Source organism: Epinephelus lanceolatus, chromosome 19 (assembly GCF_041903045.1).
Source record: "Epinephelus lanceolatus isolate andai-2023 chromosome 19, ASM4190304v1, whole genome shotgun sequence".
NCBI lineage: Eukaryota > Metazoa > Chordata > Actinopteri > Perciformes > Serranidae > Epinephelus > Epinephelus lanceolatus.
The window spans coordinates 19,368,691-19,392,207 of NC_135752.1; the positions used below are offsets into that span (position 1 = coordinate 19,368,691).

The 23,517-nt window shown below is 41.4% G+C and overlaps 1 protein-coding gene across 1 annotated transcript in view; it reads right to left on the reverse strand.

The window, feature by feature from the left end:
• The window catches only part of uhrf2 (ubiquitin like with PHD and ring finger domains 2), a 34,052-nt gene extending 11,867 nt beyond the window's left edge, over positions 1 to 22,185 (reverse strand). Inside the window, exons 1-3 of the mRNA XM_033646522.2 lie at positions 21,887 to 22,185; positions 12,986 to 13,381; positions 10,602 to 10,921 (exon numbers count right to left, since the gene is read on the reverse strand). Coding sequence (XP_033502413.2) covers positions 10,602 to 10,921; positions 12,986 to 13,381; positions 21,887 to 22,039 — 869 coding nt within the window. The 5' untranslated portion in view covers positions 22,040 to 22,185. The remainder of the gene's footprint in view (positions 1 to 10,601; positions 10,922 to 12,985; positions 13,382 to 21,886) is intronic.
• Between the last annotated feature and the right edge of the window lie 1,332 nt (positions 22,186 to 23,517).

A 23,517-nucleotide genomic window follows, 5' to 3' on the forward strand; every position in this document is an offset into this window, starting at 1 on the left:
TTCAGCCAATCCGAAAGTGACCATGTATTAATGCGAGGGGGAAGCTGTGGAGAAGCGAGGGGTGGATCTTACTGAGAAGCCAAGGACACTATCTGCAGACAGCCTGTCACTTAAAGCAGCCACGCCCTTAATTATGCATGACTTTAAGCATGAATAAAATGTATATGGGTGACTTAAATAAAAATTCCCCTTCCGTACAGTTGTCATGAAGGGGGAAACTAGCTACAGAGACCAAAAACATTTTCTTTGTACTAAGCTGTAAACATGTTTTTCCTGCTGTAAAGTTAGGCATTTTAACATGGCGGTCTCTGGGGATTGACACACTTCTGGAGCCAGCCTCAAGTGGCCATTAAAGGCACTGCAGTTTTTGGTACTTCGTATTGACTTCATTTTTCAGCCCCAAAGGTTGCTGCTTGGTTACCTCACACAAATGAACTGACAGAACTTTTAAAGGAATATTTCAACATTTTGGAAATCCACTTATTTGCCTTCTAACAACAATGCTAGTGTTGTCGTTTTGACATCAGCTTGAGGTTGCCCACCAACCAATGGAAACAGAAAGTTACTACTTTACAACTTGACTTTTGGACGGCTTAAACAAACAAGTGACCTTTAGAGGTGTTAGTGGGAGGAATTTATTACATTTGGTCAGAGCCAAATTGTTTTCCCTGTGTTTCTAGTCTTTGTGCTAAGATAAGCTAGCTGCCTTCATATTTACCAACAAACATGAGCATGGTATGAACTCAGAGCTAAGACCAGACAACATATACACAAGTCTTTATAATGTTGAATGTCCGTAAGGAAAACCACTGGCACATTCTGTACAGCTCAAAATGTTCCTCCTTTGCCAAAAGAAGATTTGAACAAGTGTGAAAGTCTTCTTGTCTCGCAAATTCGGAGTGGAGGTATGGGGTTAATTGCCCAGGATTCCTGCCTGCCAATCATCATTAACTGTAAGGATCAGGCCTGACTCAGAGATTAATTGACAGCTTGCCTGCTCGCTTGCCAACTGCCGGAATTATGCTTACAGATGAACAATGTGTTAGCACTGAAGTTTAACTGCACAACAGCCTGCACACTCAGGTCCGCTTACACAGTGGGAGGTGGAGGGGGGAGTAGAGAATTGTGTGCATGAGCGAGCAGTGTATGTGTGTGTGTTTTGAGGGAAAGCTGAGCCTAAACTGAGTACGTTCTCAGACTTTCTGCAGCGAAACAGGACCAACGATGGCCTGTTGAGCTCAATCTAAAAATGGCTTTAAATAGCCGACATTTTAAGACTTCAGAATGTGCACTACTTGTGCTTTACTTCCCTGCTAAGAAGACAACGCTGCATATTTAAAAGCCATTGTAAATTGACTGGAGGGCCTACAGAGGCAGACTGTAAGAGTTGTAGCACACAACTAGCGCACTCCCAGGAAGAGGAGGCCAGGGCACAGTGCAGGGATTTCCTTTTTTAGGCCCAAGGGATTACTGCGGTTTTGGGTAGGGTAAGGTTGGGGGGGGGGGGGGGGGGGGGGGGTGATACAAGCAACACAAACACACACAGACACACACCAACATGCACATGTGTACACACACATACACACAGAAGAAGAATATCAACCTTGGAGCACAATGGGACTCAGCATGAACAGAAGGAGAACACGGAGGAACACAAGGGGAGCAGAAGTGCTCGAGTTTAAGACCACACAAGCTCACTCTGTGCTGCTGCGCACTGGCTGTACTTCAGACCCTGAACATCCCCCTACGGAGGCATGAGAAACATTAAAAATAATATATAATAATAATATTGCTAACATTTTACAAAGCCTGGTGTGTTATAAAATAGACAGTTGCATTTCATTTTGTCAGTGTGGGCATTTAGCGACAGGCGCTTTGACCTAGACTGATTGCAACAGTAGAAAATGATTTAATTCCTTTTATACACACGTAAAGGGCAACAGAATCACATAATGGATGCATTAAAATCATCTTAATGGGGAAACATGGCTGTCCACTGTCTCGGATCAATTTAACAGAGATCCTGCAGTGTGATACAAACATTAGAAAGCCTATGCTTCTTTTGTCTAGCTTATTCTTTCCTGCATTGACAAAAATTTATGTTGTAGTATTATAAAATAAATCTGATAGTATAGTACTTGCACTGAGATAGCCTGGAGACGTACAAACTCATTCAAAACTATGACTTCAATAAAATGTGACCAAAATACGTCTGTAAACAAAATTTCTTCTAACTTCCTGCTCAGATCTCAGATATTCAACAACCAGAAGCACAGACAACATTGGTGTGTATTGTTTTTGATCACTCTGGCTCCAACAACAGCCGCCAAACATTTTGGCAGTGACTCAACAAGAGACATCAGTACTTTATGCAACTGCCTATGGTTGATGGCTAGAGGAAGGCTTTTCTCTATGGATGTTGTGTTCAAGGTCACCCCAGATTTGTGGCGTACGGTGGCCATGCTATTAATCTCACTTGACCTGAATGTCCCTTAAACCATTTCTGGTTTAAGGGACTATGTGGGTTTTGAATAAAGAAATGCTACGTCCCTCTGATTGATTTGAAGCTGGACTAATGAGCTAAAAAAGCACCCGCGTTTTGCTGCCACAACCTAACTTTGTCTGGTATGAAGAGTAGCTCATGGTGATTTACTGGTTCTAATATACCTGGAACCTCATCTGGCACTTTCTGTACTGCAACTTCTTGTTACTTATCATTAATATTTACACTTATACATACAGTTTATCACCATAATATATCTGCAAAAAGGCTAAGATCAGCTAATTTATCAGTCTGGCTTCACTGAAGGTATTTACGAGCCTGTTTACACCAGGTCTTTGGAAATCGTTCTCAAACGGACGAGTCTGTCTGTTCACACACTGTTTGGAAAGACCAAATGTATTGTTGATGCTATAAGCACACTTCAGCGCCAATTTACTACAGCTTCAGACTACTGTTGTGGGAGTGTGAGTTCCGCCCCAGTGACAGTTGGTGCAAAGAGCACCTATACACAGTGTCATATGGCTAACGTTTCCTAACGGTTATTAATGGGTTTAACGACAGAGGCAAGTCCTTTCAGTGTCGGTTTGAGTTTGTTGGGACAGTTAAACAGCTGCTGCTGTGCTAGTTCATGCTAACCTGGCAGATGGTTAACTGACTATTGGCTGAGAGGAGATAGAGCCTGGAGATGCTACATCATTTAAGTAGGCGGTCCTTGAATGTGGCCCAGGACACGTAAGCGTCCACACTACTGAAAGAATGTGGCCTCATGCAGCCCAGACCAACTCTGAATGAGTTCTGAGTGATTGGATCTCAAGATACATTGAGGACCCATTCACACCTATACTTAACATTGTCCCTTTGTGTTCATCTGAAAACTCCCGATCTGAGTCACTCAATATTGAGTATCTGCCAATACCGAGTCCCAGTCCGAAACTTAATTTTTCCTACATAATACAGCTGCACAGTGCAAGTACCTCAAGTACTTAAAGGGATAGTTCAACATTTTGGCAAATTCGCCTATTGCCGTAATGCCTATAGTCATATGAGTAGGTACATTACCTTTAATTGTCAGTGCATGCTGTTCTGAGATCGGTAGGGCAGAGCTGCCTGCTAAAATGGAGGTGAACGGTACAGGTCCCTCTCTCCCTCAAAACTAATCAAATACACCATCAAATGACTCCAAAACTCTCTTGTGGACAACTTGTAGCTTACACATTCACCATGCTATGAAATAATAATGTAATATTACGAGACAGAGTTGTTTTGAAGCCAAATGCAGAGCCGGAACTACATTCCAGACATACAGTACTTGCTGGGCAGAGTGATTTCAAACAGTGTATGTTTAGTGCAGTTACTCCCGTCATCAAAACAACAAGTTTGTTGAGAAGAAGCCAGAATATACAGAGGAAGAGTTACAGGTTTTGGAAGAAGAGAGAGCAAGAAGAGAGGTTGAGGCTGCCGAGCAACCAGGGGCTGAGGGGAGACCCAGAGCCGGTGGTGTAAATGTGGGGCTTACTGGCCACTTTATTAGGTACACCTGTGCAATATAAATATAGAGTACGCCTCAAAATAATCACCGGAACACAGGGAGAACATGCTAACTCCACACTCATAAATCACCACAACTCCTGAAGGAACAACAACATAAAATGTTCCCTAGCAGTCTGTTTATTCCCAACAATGAGAAGTAATGCCAGTCACTTCACTATATGCTCTGGGCAAGCACTTATCCATAACATAACAACATTTGCATTTTAGCCTTATTTACCATGCTTGGGTTGTAGGCTAATGTTACTCAACATGGAGGTAACGTTACAGCAGAGAGATTGCTGAGCAAAATACACAACGATCACTTACCACGTCTACTCGTTTTGTGATGCCGACAGATGGTGTGACAGTATCTTTCAAGAAAGGAGTCTGAACCATTCCTGAGCTTCTGCGCTCCATCCTTTCACTGTAGTCCTCCGGTAAAAAATGGCAGGAGCACACAAACATTTTCCAGACCATTTCCACAGGCGTGTTGTGGTCGATGTCCAGCCACAAATAGCCATTGTTTCATCCTGTCCGCATTACTTGTTGGAACTACGTGAAACTTCACTCTGCTCTATGTCTTCGGCTTGTTACTGCAACCTTTTACAATGCATGTGTAAACCATGATTTACAAAAACACTTGTAAACTTTCCTCAAATCTTCTGGTGTGTCCAGCTGACGATACCGCAAATGGCTACAAGCAATAACTACAGCACTGTCTCAGTCTGTGTCACTCTGCCCAGTGGTTTACTCAAGAAAGTAGTTCCGAGTATTTGCTTCATGTGTCGTAATGTTACTTAATTATACATTATTATTATTTCATAGCGTGGGGAATGCGGAAGCCATGTGTTGTCCACTAGAGCGTTTTCATTTGATGTTGTATTTGATGGTGGATTTGATTAGTTTTGAGGGAGAGAGGGACCTGTACCGTTCACCTCCATTTCAGCGGGCAGCTCCGCCACACCGATCTCAGAAAAGCACGCACTGACAATTAAAGGTAATGTACCTACTCATATGACTATAGGGATTACGGCAATAGGCGAATTTGCCAAAATGTTGAACTATCACTTTAACAGTTATTAAAATCAATCCAATGTAGATGCCTGACGACTGAAAACATCCCTGCATCCAAGCTGTTCCCTAATGTCTTTTATTTATTTAGTACTAATTCTTTTTAAATTGACAAAATATAAAATCACAAACTCTCTATTTAAATTTTTTTGGTCTGTCCACTGTCTCGAGGAAATTTCTCTATCCCTTTAAGAGAGCAGCCTATTCTCAAGTGTTTGGTGCAGCTTTTGCCTGCGTTAGCCTACTCGAATCAACTGTATTCTATTGAGGCTTTATTTTCATCATCACAGCAGATTAGGCTTCATTAATATATTACTCTTACTGGGTTGTGGGGCCTTGGTTGCACTTGCAGAGATGTGGTGAGTGTGGCTGTCGTAAGCTTTGTTTTTATGTCTGTCTCTTCCCCAAGCAGGCCAGTGAAACATTTTGCAAAAAATATTCACTGATATATCTATAAAATTAGATTAATGACATATTTAATAGTTCTGAATAACTGCAAAGCCTCAAACCTACACTATACACTTCACAAGCAAGATTCTCATTATCTGCTTTTCTTCACTCCTACTGCTACACCTAAACACATAGTGCTTTCTTTGGAAACACAATACTGTTTTCTTCTGAAACACTGCTTGAGTTATTCCACCTGTGGGTATCACACACCCAAAAAAAGAACCTGAGCTGTGAGTCTGAAGGAATAAATCTAACATTTGAAACATCAGTGTTGAATCTCTACACAGAGTTAGCTTGACTATCCGCCTACGCTGTCACAGTGGCTAGACCCAAAGCCTGGTATTAACAGGAACTTTCCCCAGAGTTGTGGGAAGAAGGAAGAAAGACTTTCAGGCGCAGAAGAGGTAAACAAGAAACCAAAATCATGTCAACACTCTTATCAATGCAAAGTGTACCAATTTAAAATGGAGAAACCTATTTAATCAGTACTGAAACTGAGACAACATGACTTATCGACAGAGGAGCTCTTACAGTCTCCTCTGTTATGACACCATCATTAGCGCTTTGTGCGCTTTGCTGAGGTTTCTGTAAAGAGGGAGAAAGGCAAGAGAAAATTAGAAATCTTCAATTTGCTGATAAGCAGCCGAGTTCGAAATAACAAGCTAAATATAATTGCTTCACAGTCGTGAGGGAAAGTGACTGCAGACTCTCTTAACCTCGGCTTTGTTAGTAATTGAGGCCAAAATGTGGAGCTGCAAAGTTTTCTAAATATGTATCTAAATTACTTCAATCGTAGGGATGAGAAATTTTAAAGTTCAGTCATGTGAGAGACATCAGAAGACAACTTCAGGTATTTAAAAGGGGCCTATTTGCTGATTTTCAACCTGAATTACATTATTGTAATGTGACAGCAGAAATCTCTCTCCAACTTGCTGCAGCTCAGGGACACTGAGATGACTCAACACTGAAGCAACACATAGACGACACCAGTTTTCAACTAAATCCAGACACTGGCAGTCCTGCACAGGATACGCAGGTACAGATTAATATTGTTAATATTATTTTCTGCAAACAAAAATAAGAATAATTTAAAATATGTTATAACTGCATTGTGATTACACAGTTTCCACAAAGTAGGAAAAGCACAGGTGTTACTAATTACATTAAAGATGCCAGAGCCAGCAGCTTGCACAATACTAGGACCTTGCAACTGAAGCAGCTAGTAAGTCTTCATAAATTGCATTAAATACATCTGTGAAAAGGGCCTATGAACCACCTAGGTAGGGCTGCAATTATTGTAGGATAAGTATTTTTGCCTTTTTTATTCTCACTGAAAAAAGCACCTGCGATTTGGATATTGCAACTGGCCATAATCCAATTTTGGTGATATATCGATCAATCGTTCACCCCCACTGGGCTAGGGCTCGGTAATATATTAATATCACATCAATAGTGCGATGTGAGCCTAGATATCATCCTCGATTTGGGATATAGTAAAATTATAAGCGATGTTTTTTCCTTTTTTAAGGCTGTGATACAATAAAGTGATGTACTTTTCTAAAGTTACGCGACTGTTCTAACTGCTCTATAATTTGCCTTTACCCACTTAGTCATCATACCCACATTACTGATGATTATTCATTAAAAATCTTACATTTAATTGTGTAAATATTTTGTTAAAGCATCAACAAAGCATAACAATATTGAAGTATTTGATCAAAAATATTGTCAGGTTTGATTTTCTTCATATCACCCAGCCGTAAAACTAAAATGTCTAAGATTGCAGTTGAACTAGATGTCAGCCATCTAGCATTTTGGTACTACTCAACAATCAAACAATGACTGCTCTGTGCAGAAAAGGAAATGGAGAGTGGGCGAGCGAGAGAGGGAAACTGAAATTAAACTTTATTTCATCCTTATTTCATTGTCACTTACTAAATTAGAAACGGCAGAAAATAAAACCCTCGGCAGCACTCAGATAGCAACCGTGCTCAGATAACGGCAGACCGACCACCACGGCTTTAAATGCTGGTAAGATCTCTTCAACTGCGTATGTTGATCCTGGCTAATTAACACAGAGCTCTTAAGCCTCTCTTTTAAGCAAAACCTTCCCAAAACATTTTTTTTTTAGTTCAAACAGGTACATATCAAGCTTTGTAAAAAATAGTCTGGATTTTTTACTGGAGGTGCACAGCTCTGGATGGCAACAGGCTTTATTCATCAGACACATTTTGACTTGCTATTGTAAGAAAAGCACAGGTGTTGCTAATGACATTAACAATGGCTGCATTATGTTTAGGTGTCCCAGTAAGCCATGACAGTGTGACAGTGAGCCACTGTGCAGAACACAATACCACGACCCTAAAAACTGAAGCAGCAAAATGGAATTAATTCAGCTGTTATCAGTTTTGCTGTTTACACCTGTGCTTGTCCTGCTGTGACATGTGAAATTGGCTTTCATGGGGCCAAAATCTCAGGGGCAACTATGCTCCTAATACAAAAATGTAGATTCTGAAAATTCGACTGAGTGTTATCTGGGACTAATCTTGTTGTCTAGCAGTTGCACTAGGGCTGACATAAATTCAGCCAACTGCCCGACCCTACACAAAAGAAATTCTGTCTTATGGTCGAAATAGATAGCATATGGATGCAACGTGTCATATAAGCAAGATGGAGCGGGTTTTTAACCTGCAATCTGTGCATACAGAGTTTTGCTAAGTGATAATGCAGTTGGTTATGCAGAGTTTGGATGCATGCACTGGATTGCTTTAACTACAGGATGCATTGCTTTAATTAAAACAAATTTTATGTCAAATGTTAAAAGGTCCACAAGGTTGCTCCTCTGCATCACATTGCCTCTGGTACAATAATGTATTTATTTTAATGAATTTTTATACCGATTGTACTCGTTTTGTTACACAGTTTTGTATAGTATTTGATGCAGAGTTGCAGAGCAGTACTAAGGGCAAAAACAAAGACATAAGCAGCATAAAAACAGAGAGGAGTTGTGCCATGCCCGCGGCTTCAGTGGTCAGTGTAGCAGCTTCATTCGATTTTAATTGATGCCCTCTTCTGCAGAATGCTGCAGCAGACGTGCCATCTGACCAATGGTGTTGAGTAATTATTTCATTTTGGCTGAATTATGTTACAGGAAGTACTGCTTTTTGACCAGACATTCTGTTTGTAGTTTTTTGTTGTTTTGTTTTCTTCCTAATCAGCGTTGGCAAGTGAATTGGCTTCCAGGCACCATTTAAAAACAAGATGCAAGTTTCTTTTAGCAAAAAAACAAATACAACAGTCTACCTGAAAGCTACATAAACATAATTGATATTTGCCCATTTTATGTCTATATTTGTTACTTTCTGCACAGAGAATCTTAAACATACGTTGAGCTCAGCCAAGATCTGACCATTAAAACCATATCTGAGAGTTGTAATGGAGCAACACAGACAGACACACACACACACACACACACACACACACACACACACACGCCATCTCAGTTTCTGGGAGCAGCAGAGGAGAGATTCTCCCAACCTATCCCTTTGATTTTGTGGCTCATTACAGTCTGTAGAGATGCTGTCCAGAACAGCTTCATGCAAAAACATGGCAGTTCATTTTGTAGGGCTGGTTTTCAATCCTCAGACTACACAGGCAGGTGTTTAATGGGGGAGTGTGTGTGTGTGTGTGTGTGTGTGTGTGTGTTTGTGTGCGCGCGCACGTGCATGGGAAGGCAGAGCAATCTTACCCACCCTCCACTTTTCTCTGGCAAACAAAATGATGGAAGAAACCTGGAATGACGCTCAGGACAGAGACGAATACTGCTACGCATTTAGTAGAAGGCAAAAAGAGTGTGTTGAACACGTCGACAAAAACAGAAAGCTGACAATTTAGATCTTTTCCAACTGTAGCCGTGGCTTTTCAGCAGCAGACAAAACTGAGGGTTGTTTTGTTGCTTAGTTGGTGCAGATGCAAATCAAACATTACTGTGGCATTCTGGGTTCAAAACTAGCATGGGACCTTTGTTGTCCTTTGTGTCCCACTCCCATCTCTGTCTCTCTTGAGTGTGAGCTATCAAATAAAGCAAACGAGGAACACGAGGTGAAAACAATAATCTAAACAAACAAACGGATAAATAATTAAAAACCAATGAATTTAAATAAAAAGGGGGACATGCCTGTCTTGTTGCAAAAACAACAAATAAAAGCCGAGTACCAGGGATTTGGAAGATTGCTGGATGTCAAATGGGAATGATGTCTGCCTAAAAGAAAACACACATTTACTGCTCAACAACCCTTGATGCTGCTTCTCTGGCACAACATCCCATGACAGAGACACACACACATGCAAAGGCACACACTATGATAGACGCAGTGAGAAGGCTATGTCTCACCGGTGGCATGTTCACAGCAATTACAGACAAAGCTGAAGGAGGCAAGCAAAGAAGTAATGCTCCTGAGAACTCATGGGTTACCATGGAAACATCGGCTTCTGAATGAATTTGCTGGAAAAGGAGAGCGCGAGAGATAGAGTCCAAATTGTAGCACCAACTACACAAACCCCCTCTCTCCATCCCCTGAACTGCCAGGAGAAAGCAGAGGCTGCAATTCCCAACGCGCCGAACAACCGTTACTGATGCTTGCAGCCACTCGCACCACACACACATACACACACAATGTATGTATGTTTGGCGGACAGTTTTATCTTGAATGCAGCACAACAGCAACACGGGCAAATACATTTTCAACATTGGCATAACTAGTAGAAGGAAACCCTATTTTCTGCTGTGCTGCAATGAAGAAGGCACACACCCGCACTATCCTATCTGAGCTACAGCACTGCGCATTTCAATCCATTCTACCATCTAGAATGACTGTTCACCAGCCCGAAATTCTGCCGCATTGACACTGTGCAGATGTCTGCTAAAATGCAATATCCAACTGCACAATCTTATTAAAACCCATGACGATGTGTTTTGTTATCACTTTAACAAAAATCAGCTCAGTTTCGGCCGGGATGCTCCCCAGCAAAATGAGCCGTCACTTACTCGTCGTATTTAATGTGGTAAATTACATCCTCTTCTCTCTCCTTGGTCTCTGTAGCTGCTGTAGAGTCTGTCTGAGAGGTGGAGGCTCCATTACTCTCAGGGCTTAACACAACATTATTCCTGTTACTGTCTGTGGTTAGGCCCTGGCCGTGGGCCTGTCCCTGCTCGGCCTCCAGCTTTCCATTAGTCCTTTTTGGGGGCCGGCCCACCTTGCCCTTGGTGGGCGTTATCTGTCCTTTGGGAGCGCGTGTCACATTTTCAATGCAGGCCTCAAACCAGGCGCCGATGCTGACGTCTCTGCAGTCCACCAGCTCGTTAATCTGAGGAGACACAAAGACAAAAATAACACCTGGTCTCGTTTGATCCCATCTGTCGGTTATTTCAAGAAATATGGCATGTTTCAGCCCATTTGTTACATATCATATACTTAAATCAAAGTGTTACAGAGAGTATTGGATTTTTAAACATGTTTTTCCCCACTCCAGGTAGCCAGTTCTTATAGCTGTCAATGCAGTATGAAAATCAACTTTCATACTCCAATAGGAAATCCTTCACAGTTATGATTGTATCACCAACGACATTACCACATATTGAACAGGTGTATTCATATCTCAAGCAAGATACAGTTCTGTGCAGATTGAACTATCACCAGCAGCATCCTGCAACTTTATTTTCATTTAACTACTACAGAAATGTGAGTTGTATAATTCATGGGCAATTTCTAGTTAGTAAATTAAGACATACAAACACACATTGCACTTATACTAACATTAGCATGACGCTTTGTTAACATGTAACATCGTAGTGAGATTCACAATACTCTCGAGTGTTAAAGATGCATTCATTGCATTGCACTGTTCGGCTATGTGTTGTGTGAAAACCACATAAAATATGTCCAAGTCTGTAGTGAATGCTTAAAGCCCGTAAAGGCATGTGACCTTGATATCCAGTGAAGTTGCACAATTTACAACTCATCTGCTTAGTTACATATTGATCTTCCTGCACGCTGGATTGGACTTTTGGCATCAAAGCCAGTCTAGTCCCACACATATAATTCTCAGACATGTGGGTCAGCCAGCAAGCAAAGCTCAGTAGAACACAGTAAAGCAGAGTAGACTCACCAATATATTGCTTTTGACTGCAGCCTATTTATAATCTCTAAGTCAGTTAGTGGCGGGGTTGTAAAGGCCGTTTCTTACGTGTGGCTCCGTGGCAAGGTTAGCCGCATGCTTGTAAAAGTATGTCATTAGTTCTAATAAATTAAAGGCATTCAGGGTATCTGACCTAAAGACGGAGCAGTTACATGGTTAGAATGAAAGGATGCATTGGGCTGGAATACTAAAGCTAAGCAGTCTAAGGTGGTGCAGCACAAGAGAGTGGAAAAGGGAATGGGAAAAGAAAGAAATGAACACATGCAGGAGGAAAACTAAAATCACAGTATTTCCTTGCCTTCAGCTTTTTTTGAAGTTGAAAACAGCACAATTACAAACTGCTGTGTGGTATTAATCAGAAATCTCTGAAGGCATATTAAAGATACAATTGCTAATTTCTAAGAAAATTATATTTGCTTAAAGTACATCCATACAGAAGTATATGAGACACTTAATCGATGAGAAAAAAATCAGGTTACTCTTCCCACTCTTTGTGCTTTTAATGGCATTTGCTAGAATCTACCATGGCTTATTGAAAACAGCAAATCAGAGCCAAAGAGTCTCTAACTCAGCTGTTAAATATGTCAATCACCTGCTCAAAGTGCTGATCAAATATGAATCAAGATTATGTTACTGCATTGCCTATTTCTCAACTCAAATATTTCCAGAAACATTTTACTACACACATTTTGGTTCAACTGTTTTTTAACATGGCGGCCACGTCATAAACTCTCATTTTACAAGTGAACAGTACACTAAAATGTGTTTCTGAAAACACCTCAGGCAAGAAATGCGATAACAGAGCCTTGATTCGTATTTGATAAGCACTGCCTAGTTTGACAGTTTAACCGCAGTTCACAAGCAGTGACTGGCATGATTGTAAGCTGTGATAGAAACTCCTCGGCTCTGACTGGTTGTTCTTGTTCATGTGCAGGAATGCCATAAGAGCACTATGAGGGGGAAGAGGAACTTACCTAGTATGCACAATCATGCACACTTTTATGTGAGTTGAATTATGCTACAAAAAAAGTATGTTTTCAGCATCTAATACAGATATGACATGGGCTTGGTATTTACAAGATGGTTCAGTTTAACAGCAGCAGTGGAGCAAGGATCTCTGGCAGGGACTTGGCTTGTAGGGCGTTCAGTGCTCTGTAATTTAGGTAAGAGTCATGCCAGTTTCATGCAAAACCTTGCTTATACTCCCCCAAATATTTCAATTCTCATCCTCACCTTGTACACACCAATCCCTGGGTCGACTAGTGTGTTTCTGCTGGACGTGGGGGGCTGGCTGTCCCACGCCGGACTGGAGGAGTTGAACCCATTTTTGGTACTGGCTGAGTTACTGGTAGCGCTGGTGTCCGGCTTGGTTTCATTAACAGTGCTGGTGGTGACACTGCTGCTGTCATTGTTCGTAATGGTAGAGGTTTCCATAGCAGCAGGGGAGGCGGGAGCTGGGGAGTTGTGGCTTTCCGACCTTAAGTCAGGAGGGGGAGCCGAACTGCAGGACACACCAGAGGGCTCCTTGGAGGCTGGACTGTCTGGAGGGTCGGTCTGTGAGCGAATCAGCAGCTGGACGATGTCATTGAGTCCCACGTTGTAGTCAAACAGTGTCTGGCCATCTTCCATCTAAAAAGATAAAAATGAAAAAGGCACTGACATGTCTGGATAGACACAGTTTAACATATTTACACTTGTGTTAAGTGCTGCAACACCCGATTATTTTCATTCATCACAAGTTTTCCAAGAAACATGAAACTTTTGATATAAAAAAGGAAACTAGGACATTTAAAAAGCTCTAACTGGAAAATGTGTCGTTTTTTCAATCACAACAATTAAGCATCAAATTTTCTGTCACCTAGTTGTTGCAGCAATAATTGTATCAGAGTTTACCAGGCATCAACTCTCCCAAAGACGGTGTATGGCAACAACTGCGCACACATCCCTAAAAGACAGTCTTTATTCAATTTTGTCCCAAATTTCTTTCCTAATAGACATCCATGTGATATGAAATGAACACCACTGCGCCACGGAGTGCCCTCAGACAAATACACTTGGCTGCTTGTCAAGGATAAACAAAGAACACATAGGACAGAAGACAACATTGAGCACAGTGAGAGAAAACGATTATGTATTGTTACTGCACTCAACAGCATTCGGAGGACATCAGAATACACACACACACACACACACAGCACTTCAATAAATCCCCGTGCCTTTAAATACAACAGTGGTGTTTAAGGATGTTGCTTAGGAGTCCACAGCAACAACATCTGTGCTCTGCTCTCAAATGAGCCCATGTTTAGCCAGTGATTAAATGCATATAACTATACAACAACGCTAAACTAATTTAGCTTTTTTTTTTTTTAAAGGGGAAAATAATTGGAATGATTAGCAATTAAGGCTGGCACTGATTAGCTACGTTTGTATTGGTTTACATATGCAGCCCAACAGATGGATGCTGAGCCGCAGCTCCACTCGCATGTATCCCACTACCGTTTTCTACAAGAAGTAAAATAAGAAATAAATAAAAGGAAACGAATGCATGAATTAAAGTGATAGGAGACGTAGCTGGGGGAAAGAAATGACTGGGTTGCTATGACAACCAAAAGAGAGCACCCCCACCCCCCACCCCCATGAACCTGAATCATGTATACAATCTCTGTCGACACCAACCCACCATCACCACCACCACCACCATCATCATCAGCACGACCCTTTTCAGGCAGTGCGGTGTATGGGCATCAGAAAATGGTTTTCTACAAAAAACAACAAAAGAAAAAAAAAAACAAGCTCTTGGAGAAGCGATGAGGGCCCATTAGAAACCCATATTTACTCTTCCACCACAACTGATCTACTGTTAAGCATACAGTACAGCTACTGCCTTAGGAATGGAGCTTATGGCAGGCACGCCAACTCATTACAGACATCAGCTATTCATTTCAGCCCTCAACCCCACAAGCCCATTGTACTGGAGAGACGAGCATGGCCGCCACTCTCACTCGCGCTCCCCTCCTCTTCTTCGTTATTTGACAGCGAGGAGGAGAGCGGTTGGAGGCGTAAAAGGAGAGCAGAAGAGGGAGCAAGCGCAATTTCCCCATCCCTCCCTGTTTTTAATAGTCTCATGAAATTTAGATCAGAGGAGCAGTGGTGCAAACACAGCCATACAGTGGTTGCCATACTCACCTGTCTGTCTGTTTTTCTGTGGTGGTATATCTCAGCATTTCTTTGTCTGTCTCCCTGCCTAAACCCGGTCTTCGATTTGGTCTCAGTAATTGTCTATCTTCCTCTGTGTTGTGCTACTTGATACTGCATTAGGAAAAGAAAGGCAAACAAACACACTGATAGAAAACATCCTACACAGACAATACGATTGCTGGTAGGACCTGCAGCAGGCAGCCTCACTGTTGAGAAGTACTGGGTAGATGGACGGAGAATTGCGCAGACAGATCTGAGTATCAGAACAACATACAGTAGAATTTCATGCACCGCACCAGACCTAATAAATGATATCGAAGCTGCACCCGCTTTCCACAGCGCCGTCATTGTGTGATCAGCCTCTCACTGCGAGGTGCTACAGCCCTGACATCAGTAATAATAACCAGCTGAATAATCCTTCAAACAAAGAAACCACCATCTAAACAGGCAATGTCAGGAAAAAAAATGCTTCATCTATTCACGGAGGTCAGGATCTTTTTGACAGGAATATTGGCTTGTTGACTCTGTCGAGCGTGTAGGACGAATAACATCATCAAGGACGTGACATTTTCTCCTTCGTCATAAATAATGCAGAATAATCAAAAAAGCACATTGCTTCTGGTATCTTCATTATGTGACTCAGTGAAATGTGTGTTCCAGAGGGAGACATCAGCCCCGAGCACACATCAAGCTTTAGACAAACCGCAGAGACTTCAGATTTCTCAAAGGGCAAAAAACAAATCAGTCTCAAAAATCCTTGGCATGGCAACAGTGTGCGTGTGCTTGCGGGAGTCTATCCTTGCATGTGTAGGTATCACATTGTTGATTAAATACTATTAACACCTCTCTACAAGGCTGATGTCTCTGTATTAACAGGTAGTGTTTTAGATAATAATTTATCACATTAAGAGAAACAAACCTGAAAGAACATCAAACAAAGACAAGAGAAAGATCTGCTGCTGAGATGCTGTAAAAACATACTGAACGTGTAGACCGAGATAAGATTTTACCTCATTCTGCCTATTTTATATCAGCTAACATGAGTTATGGAGCATAGCTGTTATTGTTATGATAAATCTTCAGCCAATAATACCTATTCTAGAACAGACACTGTGGTCAGGGAGAGGTTTGGCTGTATTATTGCATTAAGTTTTATTATTGTGCCAACCAGGATCTGACTGTGAGGTTTTAGAAACTTAATGCAGAAATCATTCTGAAATTAGAATAACAAAGCAACACCTACTAAGTAATGTCTGCATAGAAAGACAAGAAAATCCTGGTGGCCGATTTAATATGAGTGCCTAGCTCTGGAGAGACATTTAAAAGGTGTGAAATCCACGCCGGACCCATGCTGTTGGTGGCGAGGATATATTATAGAACAGCAGAAATTAGCCCCTTTTGCTCAGGCAGGACATGAAACCCCTTACTCCTACATGATTTCTTCATCACCCTTGTCTCCGCCCACAGGCCGCCTTGGCTATGAGCTGAGCAAAATAGGTCAGATTTCTTAAAAACAATGACATGGGGTGTGTCTGTGTGCCTGCCATCTAACAAGCTTCCATCTTTGGTCTCTTATCTCTCATTCTGCCCACAGTCATTTGATCTTTTACCAAACCTTTCCACTGTTAATTAGCACAAATTACCTGGAAAAGTGATGAAGTTTTTTTTTTTGCTTCTGTTTGCAGCTCGTCATTACTTAATGTTAGTTTTCAGTAGGCTTTAACCACGGTGCAAAAAGAGAATTTTCAGCTGTACAAGAAATGGTGAATAGTGAAACAGTTTTCAGCTAGTTGGGCAAAAATCCTGTAATAGCATCAAGCAATGTTTTTCAAAATACATCCAAGATCCCTTGGGATCCACCACTCTAATACGGTGCTATAGGAGTCTATCAGTTGACAGTATTTCCACCCTTTTTTATGTATGTATGAAATGTAAGACACTTTGTCATAAAGAAGGGAGAAAGTAGGACAAAATAGTGAGTGTAAATGCCATTTACAGTAAGCATGAGTTTGTAAGCTTGATGTGAATGTGACCATGATTGATTTTGAGTTAGAAACCCAGTTTTTTCAACCATATAAACCTGACCTAATTTTACGAACATTATTGAGTTTTTTTGCATATAAACAACAATTTTTTTCATGTTATTTTTGTTTGTTTCACATCTGATCATACATACTGATGTAAACAACCTTTATCATCAAAAAGCATTCATAACATACTGTGGATTTAACTGTGTAAAGTTAGTCTGGCTGTTGATATTGCCAAGTCTAGTAGGCTGTAATTCTGTGTTGTGAATTTGGTTATGAGATGACCCTTTCGTTTACATTTAGATCACAGATTGTGATATTAATTTTTATATGTTTATACCTGCAAACATGGGCCGTTATTGCTGCAAGGAACCCAAACCCAAGAAATGTGAAACAATAAGGGCAGTCCTTTGGTAACCTGAGCTAAAAAAGCCCTACTATAAAGGGGAAACCCTACTATTCATACTGCAGGGATAAGAGCTTTCAGTTAACAGATAGGACATTTGACCTGCATGCAAGCTAAAACTACTATGAGATGAAGCGGCAAAACTATGAAAACATGTGGGAGTGTTAGAAAGCCTGCAGTTGTAGTAGGTTCTGTGCCTCTCTTTGTCTTTGCTCTTTGTCCAAGCCTATCTGTCGAAGAAGGGTGTGACTGTGTACATGCATGGCTGCAGCCAACTCCGCTTCCCCTCAAATTCTCTGTGAAATTCTACAGCTTGGCAGTGCCCGAAGAAAAACCCATCAATCGAGGAGCCACAACATCACTGCATGTATAATCAAACTGTAACGATATCTAGGTCACAGTAACTGTCTGCGTGAAAGGAGGCTAGCCAATAAAGCTTTCCTGCAGCCCAACAATAGGCAACAGTTAACAGTGGAGGACAGCCCAACCATTTCAACATGAAACATGTTGCTGCCTCGGGAGAAAGAAAAACACAAGTGAACAACAGCCTCATATTTGAAGCACACAGACGCACTACAATCTGAGCTTTACTTAATAAACAAACCTGTTTTTAAATTAGTAAATGAGAAGTCTACTGAAAAGTGAGTGTGGGCGTTGAGCAGAAAGGCTGCATGGACAGTGGAAGGTGTGTGTGTGTGAGTCTGCTCGTGAATGTAAGTGACAGTGAGACGTTGCTCAAACTGAAACAGGCACAACGAGGAGTGCAAATTGCAAAACCCATAAAAACAAAACAAAACACAGAGGCAAAGTTGTGCGGCTGCTGGCTTGAGACCCTTCGGAGTCAAGGGCAAGCATGACTTTGAACTGGAGAGGCAGCGTGCGCAGTGAGCTGGAGGGAAAAACAAGACGCCATTTTGAAAAGGAATTAGACTGAGTTATTCTGCTACAAGTCTAAATCCAAACAGAGCGCAGGCCGTGCATGTAAGGGCACTAGCTAGTATGCTGCGTGTCACTAGCTCATTCCATGCATTACTTAACATATGGAAATCCCCCAATCAACCCTCCCCACTTATTTTCCAGTGAAATGAAGGAAGCACAGGATTTTCTGAACGGGCCTAGGCTGCAACCAGAGCACCAACAGTCTATGACAACTCCAGCATAACAGAATTAATCATTAATAAAGCAAATGTAAATTAACTAGATTGTAGCTACCACTGTCGATGATGCCATGCTTTGTGCTTTGTCACTATGGTGTTTTTAGGGTGCACAAAAGTTTTGTTGATTTTAGGAGAACTGCTCAGAACAACTGCCCATGTTTTTCACCAGTCTACAAGTAAAACTATGGCAAACATGCATCAAAGAGCACTGGTGCAAAAAACACAACACAATATCTCCTTTCATAATGACTGGTTGCCATTATTTGGTTTGCCGAGTGCTTTGACAAACATGCTGTTGCTGACAGAGATAAGCACAGTAGCATTTAAGTTTTAAAAAATTCCCAAACAGTTAATGACGTATTTTTTCTCTCTCCATCCTGCAGTATACACAGCACACAATCAGAGAAGAAAATCAACCCATTGTAGCCTGTATGACTCAGAATGTTCTTGTTTGTGACTTCATTATCATTTAATTACACAACAGGAAGTGGGTTAGACAACTTGAACGCGCAGAAAACCATTCAGGAAAGGAATTTCTCGGCCCGTAATACTGCATGACATATGAATGAAGGAAAGTGTGACTAAATGTAAACAACGTGAGATCAACACATCATGTGGGCCCGTTCGCTTGATGGGGGCTTATCCGCCTGGCTGAGTCACACACTGTGTTAATATCAGCGTTGTAATGTTATGCTTGAATACTAAATAAATAATGACACCAGTGTCCTGTCAGCAGTGAGCATCTTTCGCTTATTACTGATAGAACAACAGCTGGTACAGTGAAAGCTTTCAGCAATATTTCACACATTAAGACACAGTGGGCTAGTCTTCCTGTCTTTTATATTTTGAATGGTATGCATTTGCATATTTGAACAAACAAAACATAAATAGTGAATGACACAAACTTCCTTTCAGACAGATCTCTTGTCATATTACAGCAGCACATATAAGGGTGCAGAAAACAAATTTTCCCAACATTGTTTGCGTATACTACCTTATCAGTTGGAGTGACAACGTGAGCGTTTATGTGTGTATGTGAGGCAGATCATAAAATATGTCTGTGTGTGTCAACCACAGGCTTCGAGGCTGCACGCGTCCGTCCGCCATGACACACACCAACACATGTGTCTGTGTTAAGGCGGCAGATTACAGTTTTCATGCCAAAATCTTCACTGGCTGCTGGCATGTAATAACATTAACCTTGCTTCAATCACTATGTGACAGAGAGAAAAGGTACACTAACATCTGTTCACGGTAATGTATGAATCATTACTTTTCTAACACATGATTTAACAGTGTGTGGAACTGCCATCACACCAGGACAGCGGCTAAAAATTATATACTGGTTGTAGCCTAAAAACCAAAGACATATTATTTTAGCCTTGAATAATTATTGTGGTTTTTACACTAGTTTCACCCCAAAGAAAGTGACACTGTAGTAGTGGCCCAAACATATGTTTTCCCAGAGCACACTTTTTGTTTCTTATTGGTATTACAAACTGTCCAAGACATATTGTATGATGTACAATGACATCAAAGGGACAGTTCAACCCAGAATAAAAATCACACATTTTACCTCTTACCTGTAGTGCTATTTATCAGTCTAGATTGTTTTGGTGTGAGTTGCCGCGTAGTGGAGATATCAGCCGTAGGGACGTCTGCCTTCTCTTAAATATAATGGAACTCGGTGACACTTGGCTTGTGGTCCTCCAAGCAGCAAAAAAAACAAAAAAAAAAAACAACCCCAAAAGCAATGTCTCTCTACAGAAGTCACGACCTGGTTACTCAAGATAATCCACAGGACCTTGGTGACAGCTATTTCATGTAGGAACTATTTTCTCTCTACCAAACTACACTTGCCAGCTGTGTCACTGTGCAGAAGGAAGCATACATCTACTCATGGACGAGACACAGCATGAGATGTAAACATTAATGCCATCCTCGTTAGCTGAGCTGCAACATTAGCTAGGTCAGAGATGCCAGGTGAGCTAGCAGTAGATGCACGCTTCTGCACAGTGAAATGGCCGGTGGGTGTAGTTTGGTAAAAAAATAAATAAATAAATAAAAAAAAAGGTTGAAAATGCTTGCAAGGTGTGTGGATTATCTTACGTATCTGGCCGTGATTTCTGGAAGGAGACATTGCTAATGAGACATTGCTGATAAGTTTTTAAATGTACTTTTTTGGCACTTTGAACACCACAAGCCGAGTGCCATCTACTTCCATTATATTTGAGAAAGGGAAGACAACTCAACGGCCAATATCTCCAACACTCTGCAACTCAAACCAAAACAATATAGACTGATAAATAGCACTACAGATAAGAAAGACATGTTGTTGTTCTTTTAATTGAGAGTGAACTACCCCTTTAATGCTGAAAATGTAATTAACTTCCAGATACCAACAATAATTAATTGACTGAAAAGCTGAGATGGGCAATGGGGACAAAAATGTGCAGTATAATTATCACAGCATTAAAATTACATCAATCCTTACACATAAAAAAACATGGTACTGAAATTAGGCTTATTATTTTGGAAACTGAGCATGCTTAGGAAGCATGACAATCATCCATCTGAATCTATACAGCATGTGCACTACTTATTTGTCAGGACATGAGAAGACTGAAAATAGCACGGTCCGTCCTGACTGTACACTGTGCATACCGTAGTGACGCCAGGGTGTAAACACAACTACAGAGCTTTTAGATGTCAGGGCACGTGGAGCCACGAGTCCCCTCCTTCCTCAAATTATCATTATCATCATAACACAGCACATGCTCAAGTCTGGTGGCTATCGAGTAGGGCTCAGTGCAGTTTAGAGCAACTGGTGCCACATGTTACGAATGCAAAACAGAAATGCACATTTAGATAGATATATATAGGGACACTGGGTGTGCAAATCGAGCTGTTTAATTCGGTTTAACAAGATTTAGTCGTTGACTTGCGGGCTAGTTGTTTGTGCTGCACTACTTTGGTGTCCATGTGGAAACAGAGGGCGATGTTCTCTTTTCTCTCTCGCGGCAATGTAAACAAACATGTCCACGGCGGTGAGACATTTGTTGCATGCAGGCAGGTCTCCTCAGCACAAACCCAAACAATGCAACATGCTTCTGTAACCATACATCCATGTTATATGGCTGCTTTTTTTCTCGGGGGCTGGCACATCGCGTACCCCGGGCTCTTGCGCAAGAACTATTGGCGAATTCCTATCAAAACAGGAAGCTTGCATGGGTCCGAAACGGCTACAACACCAGAGGACCACTCACACTCTCCACCAGCACCAAACCCTGCCAAAACACCCAAAACCGACTGTTGCGTGACGGGGTGACACAAAATACACGTTTACCTGCTTTCCTCGGTAGAACAGGCGCTGCTGTTGAGGGCTTACACTGAAGATGTCCTGTATTTTCAACCGTAAAGACTCAATTTTGGTCAATCTAGAAAGATCCTCAACGGTTCGCGTCTCCTTCCCGTCTATAGTGCGAACCTGGATCCACATTGTTGCACCGCCCTGTTACGCCTCGAATAAATAGCAGGTAAAACTGTGTTTGGATACGAAGTGTGTTTTCCAGGGGTCAAAGGAGACAGAAATGAAAAATGTTCAGGGCTCCATTGCGTTTTCCTCTGCAGAGGTAACGTCGGACTGGCTCGAGCAGGAGGTGTCTCACATGAGGTCGCGGCGCCAAGCAAATCTCGCGAGCGTTCAAGCGAGCACAGTTTGCAGTTAAAGGCACAGTTTTGAATACTGAGCCTTGTCTCAGGGCCTTTACAGCACAGTAGTAGGTAGCTATTGTTGTGGTGCTACTTTACAATCTAAAAACTATTTGAAATGTGGACTCTTCACACCATAACACACTCTTCAACTTTGTGTCATTCTATCTCAGATGAGCTCGGGCCCAGAGAAGTCAGCACTGTCTCTGGATGTTATATGGCTTGCACTTTGCATGGTAGAGTTAACATGCCAGTAACACCAAAGTGGTATGGCATGGTTTTTCCAAAGTGGTCCCACGCCCATGTAGTAATATCCTTTATACAGTCATGTTTGTTTTCAATGCAATGGTCTGAGGGCTCAAAGGTCACAGCCATTCGATATTGGTTTTCAGCCTTGTCCTTTACATGCAGGGATTTCTCCAGATTTTCTGAATCTTTTGATGTTATTATGAATTAGACATGGTGAAATCTTTAAATTCCTTGCTTTGAGAAACGCTGTTCTTAAATTATTCGGCTGTTAGCCCATGCAGTTTTTCACAAAGTTCGGTCCTTGCTTGTGGACAACTGGATGCCACTTTCAAACCCACTCATAATCTTTTACGAGTTAACCTGTTTACCTGTGGATTGTTGCAAAGTGGTGTTTTTCGAGAATTTCATAACTTATCTAATCTTTTGTTGCCCTTGTCCCAACTTTTTTGGAACATGTTACAGGCATCAAATTCAGATTGAGTGAATATTCACCAAAAAACAATTAAGTTTATTAGTTTGAACATTAAATATCTGGTCTCTGTACTGTATTCAATTGAAAGCAGGTAAAAAAAAGATCCACAAATCATTGCATTCTGTTTTTACTCATGTTTTACACAGTGTCTCAACTTTGGAACACTGCACTTTGACACAGACTTTGATCTTTAGTAGTGCCTATTCCTATATTCTCAAACAAAATTACAATTAGTCATATTACCAAGCACACACCACACAGGGAACCTAGGGCTTTTGCTGGCCCCTGGGAGTCTGAAGGCACAGGGCAGTTGCCCTCTATTGCCTATTTGTAATCCAGTGTTGGTTATGTGTTGTGGTAAATATTATAGAATTACCCCCCTGTAGACCAAGTCTCATGTCGCCTCTTCTCACAACAACAAATGTACAACTGCAGCACATTCAGAATGCTGCTCCCATAGATCTAACAAGAAGCAGTGAAAGTGAACCCATTGGCTTACAGTTTACAGGATTGATTTTGATGGGCTGATCTCTTTTAATAAATCA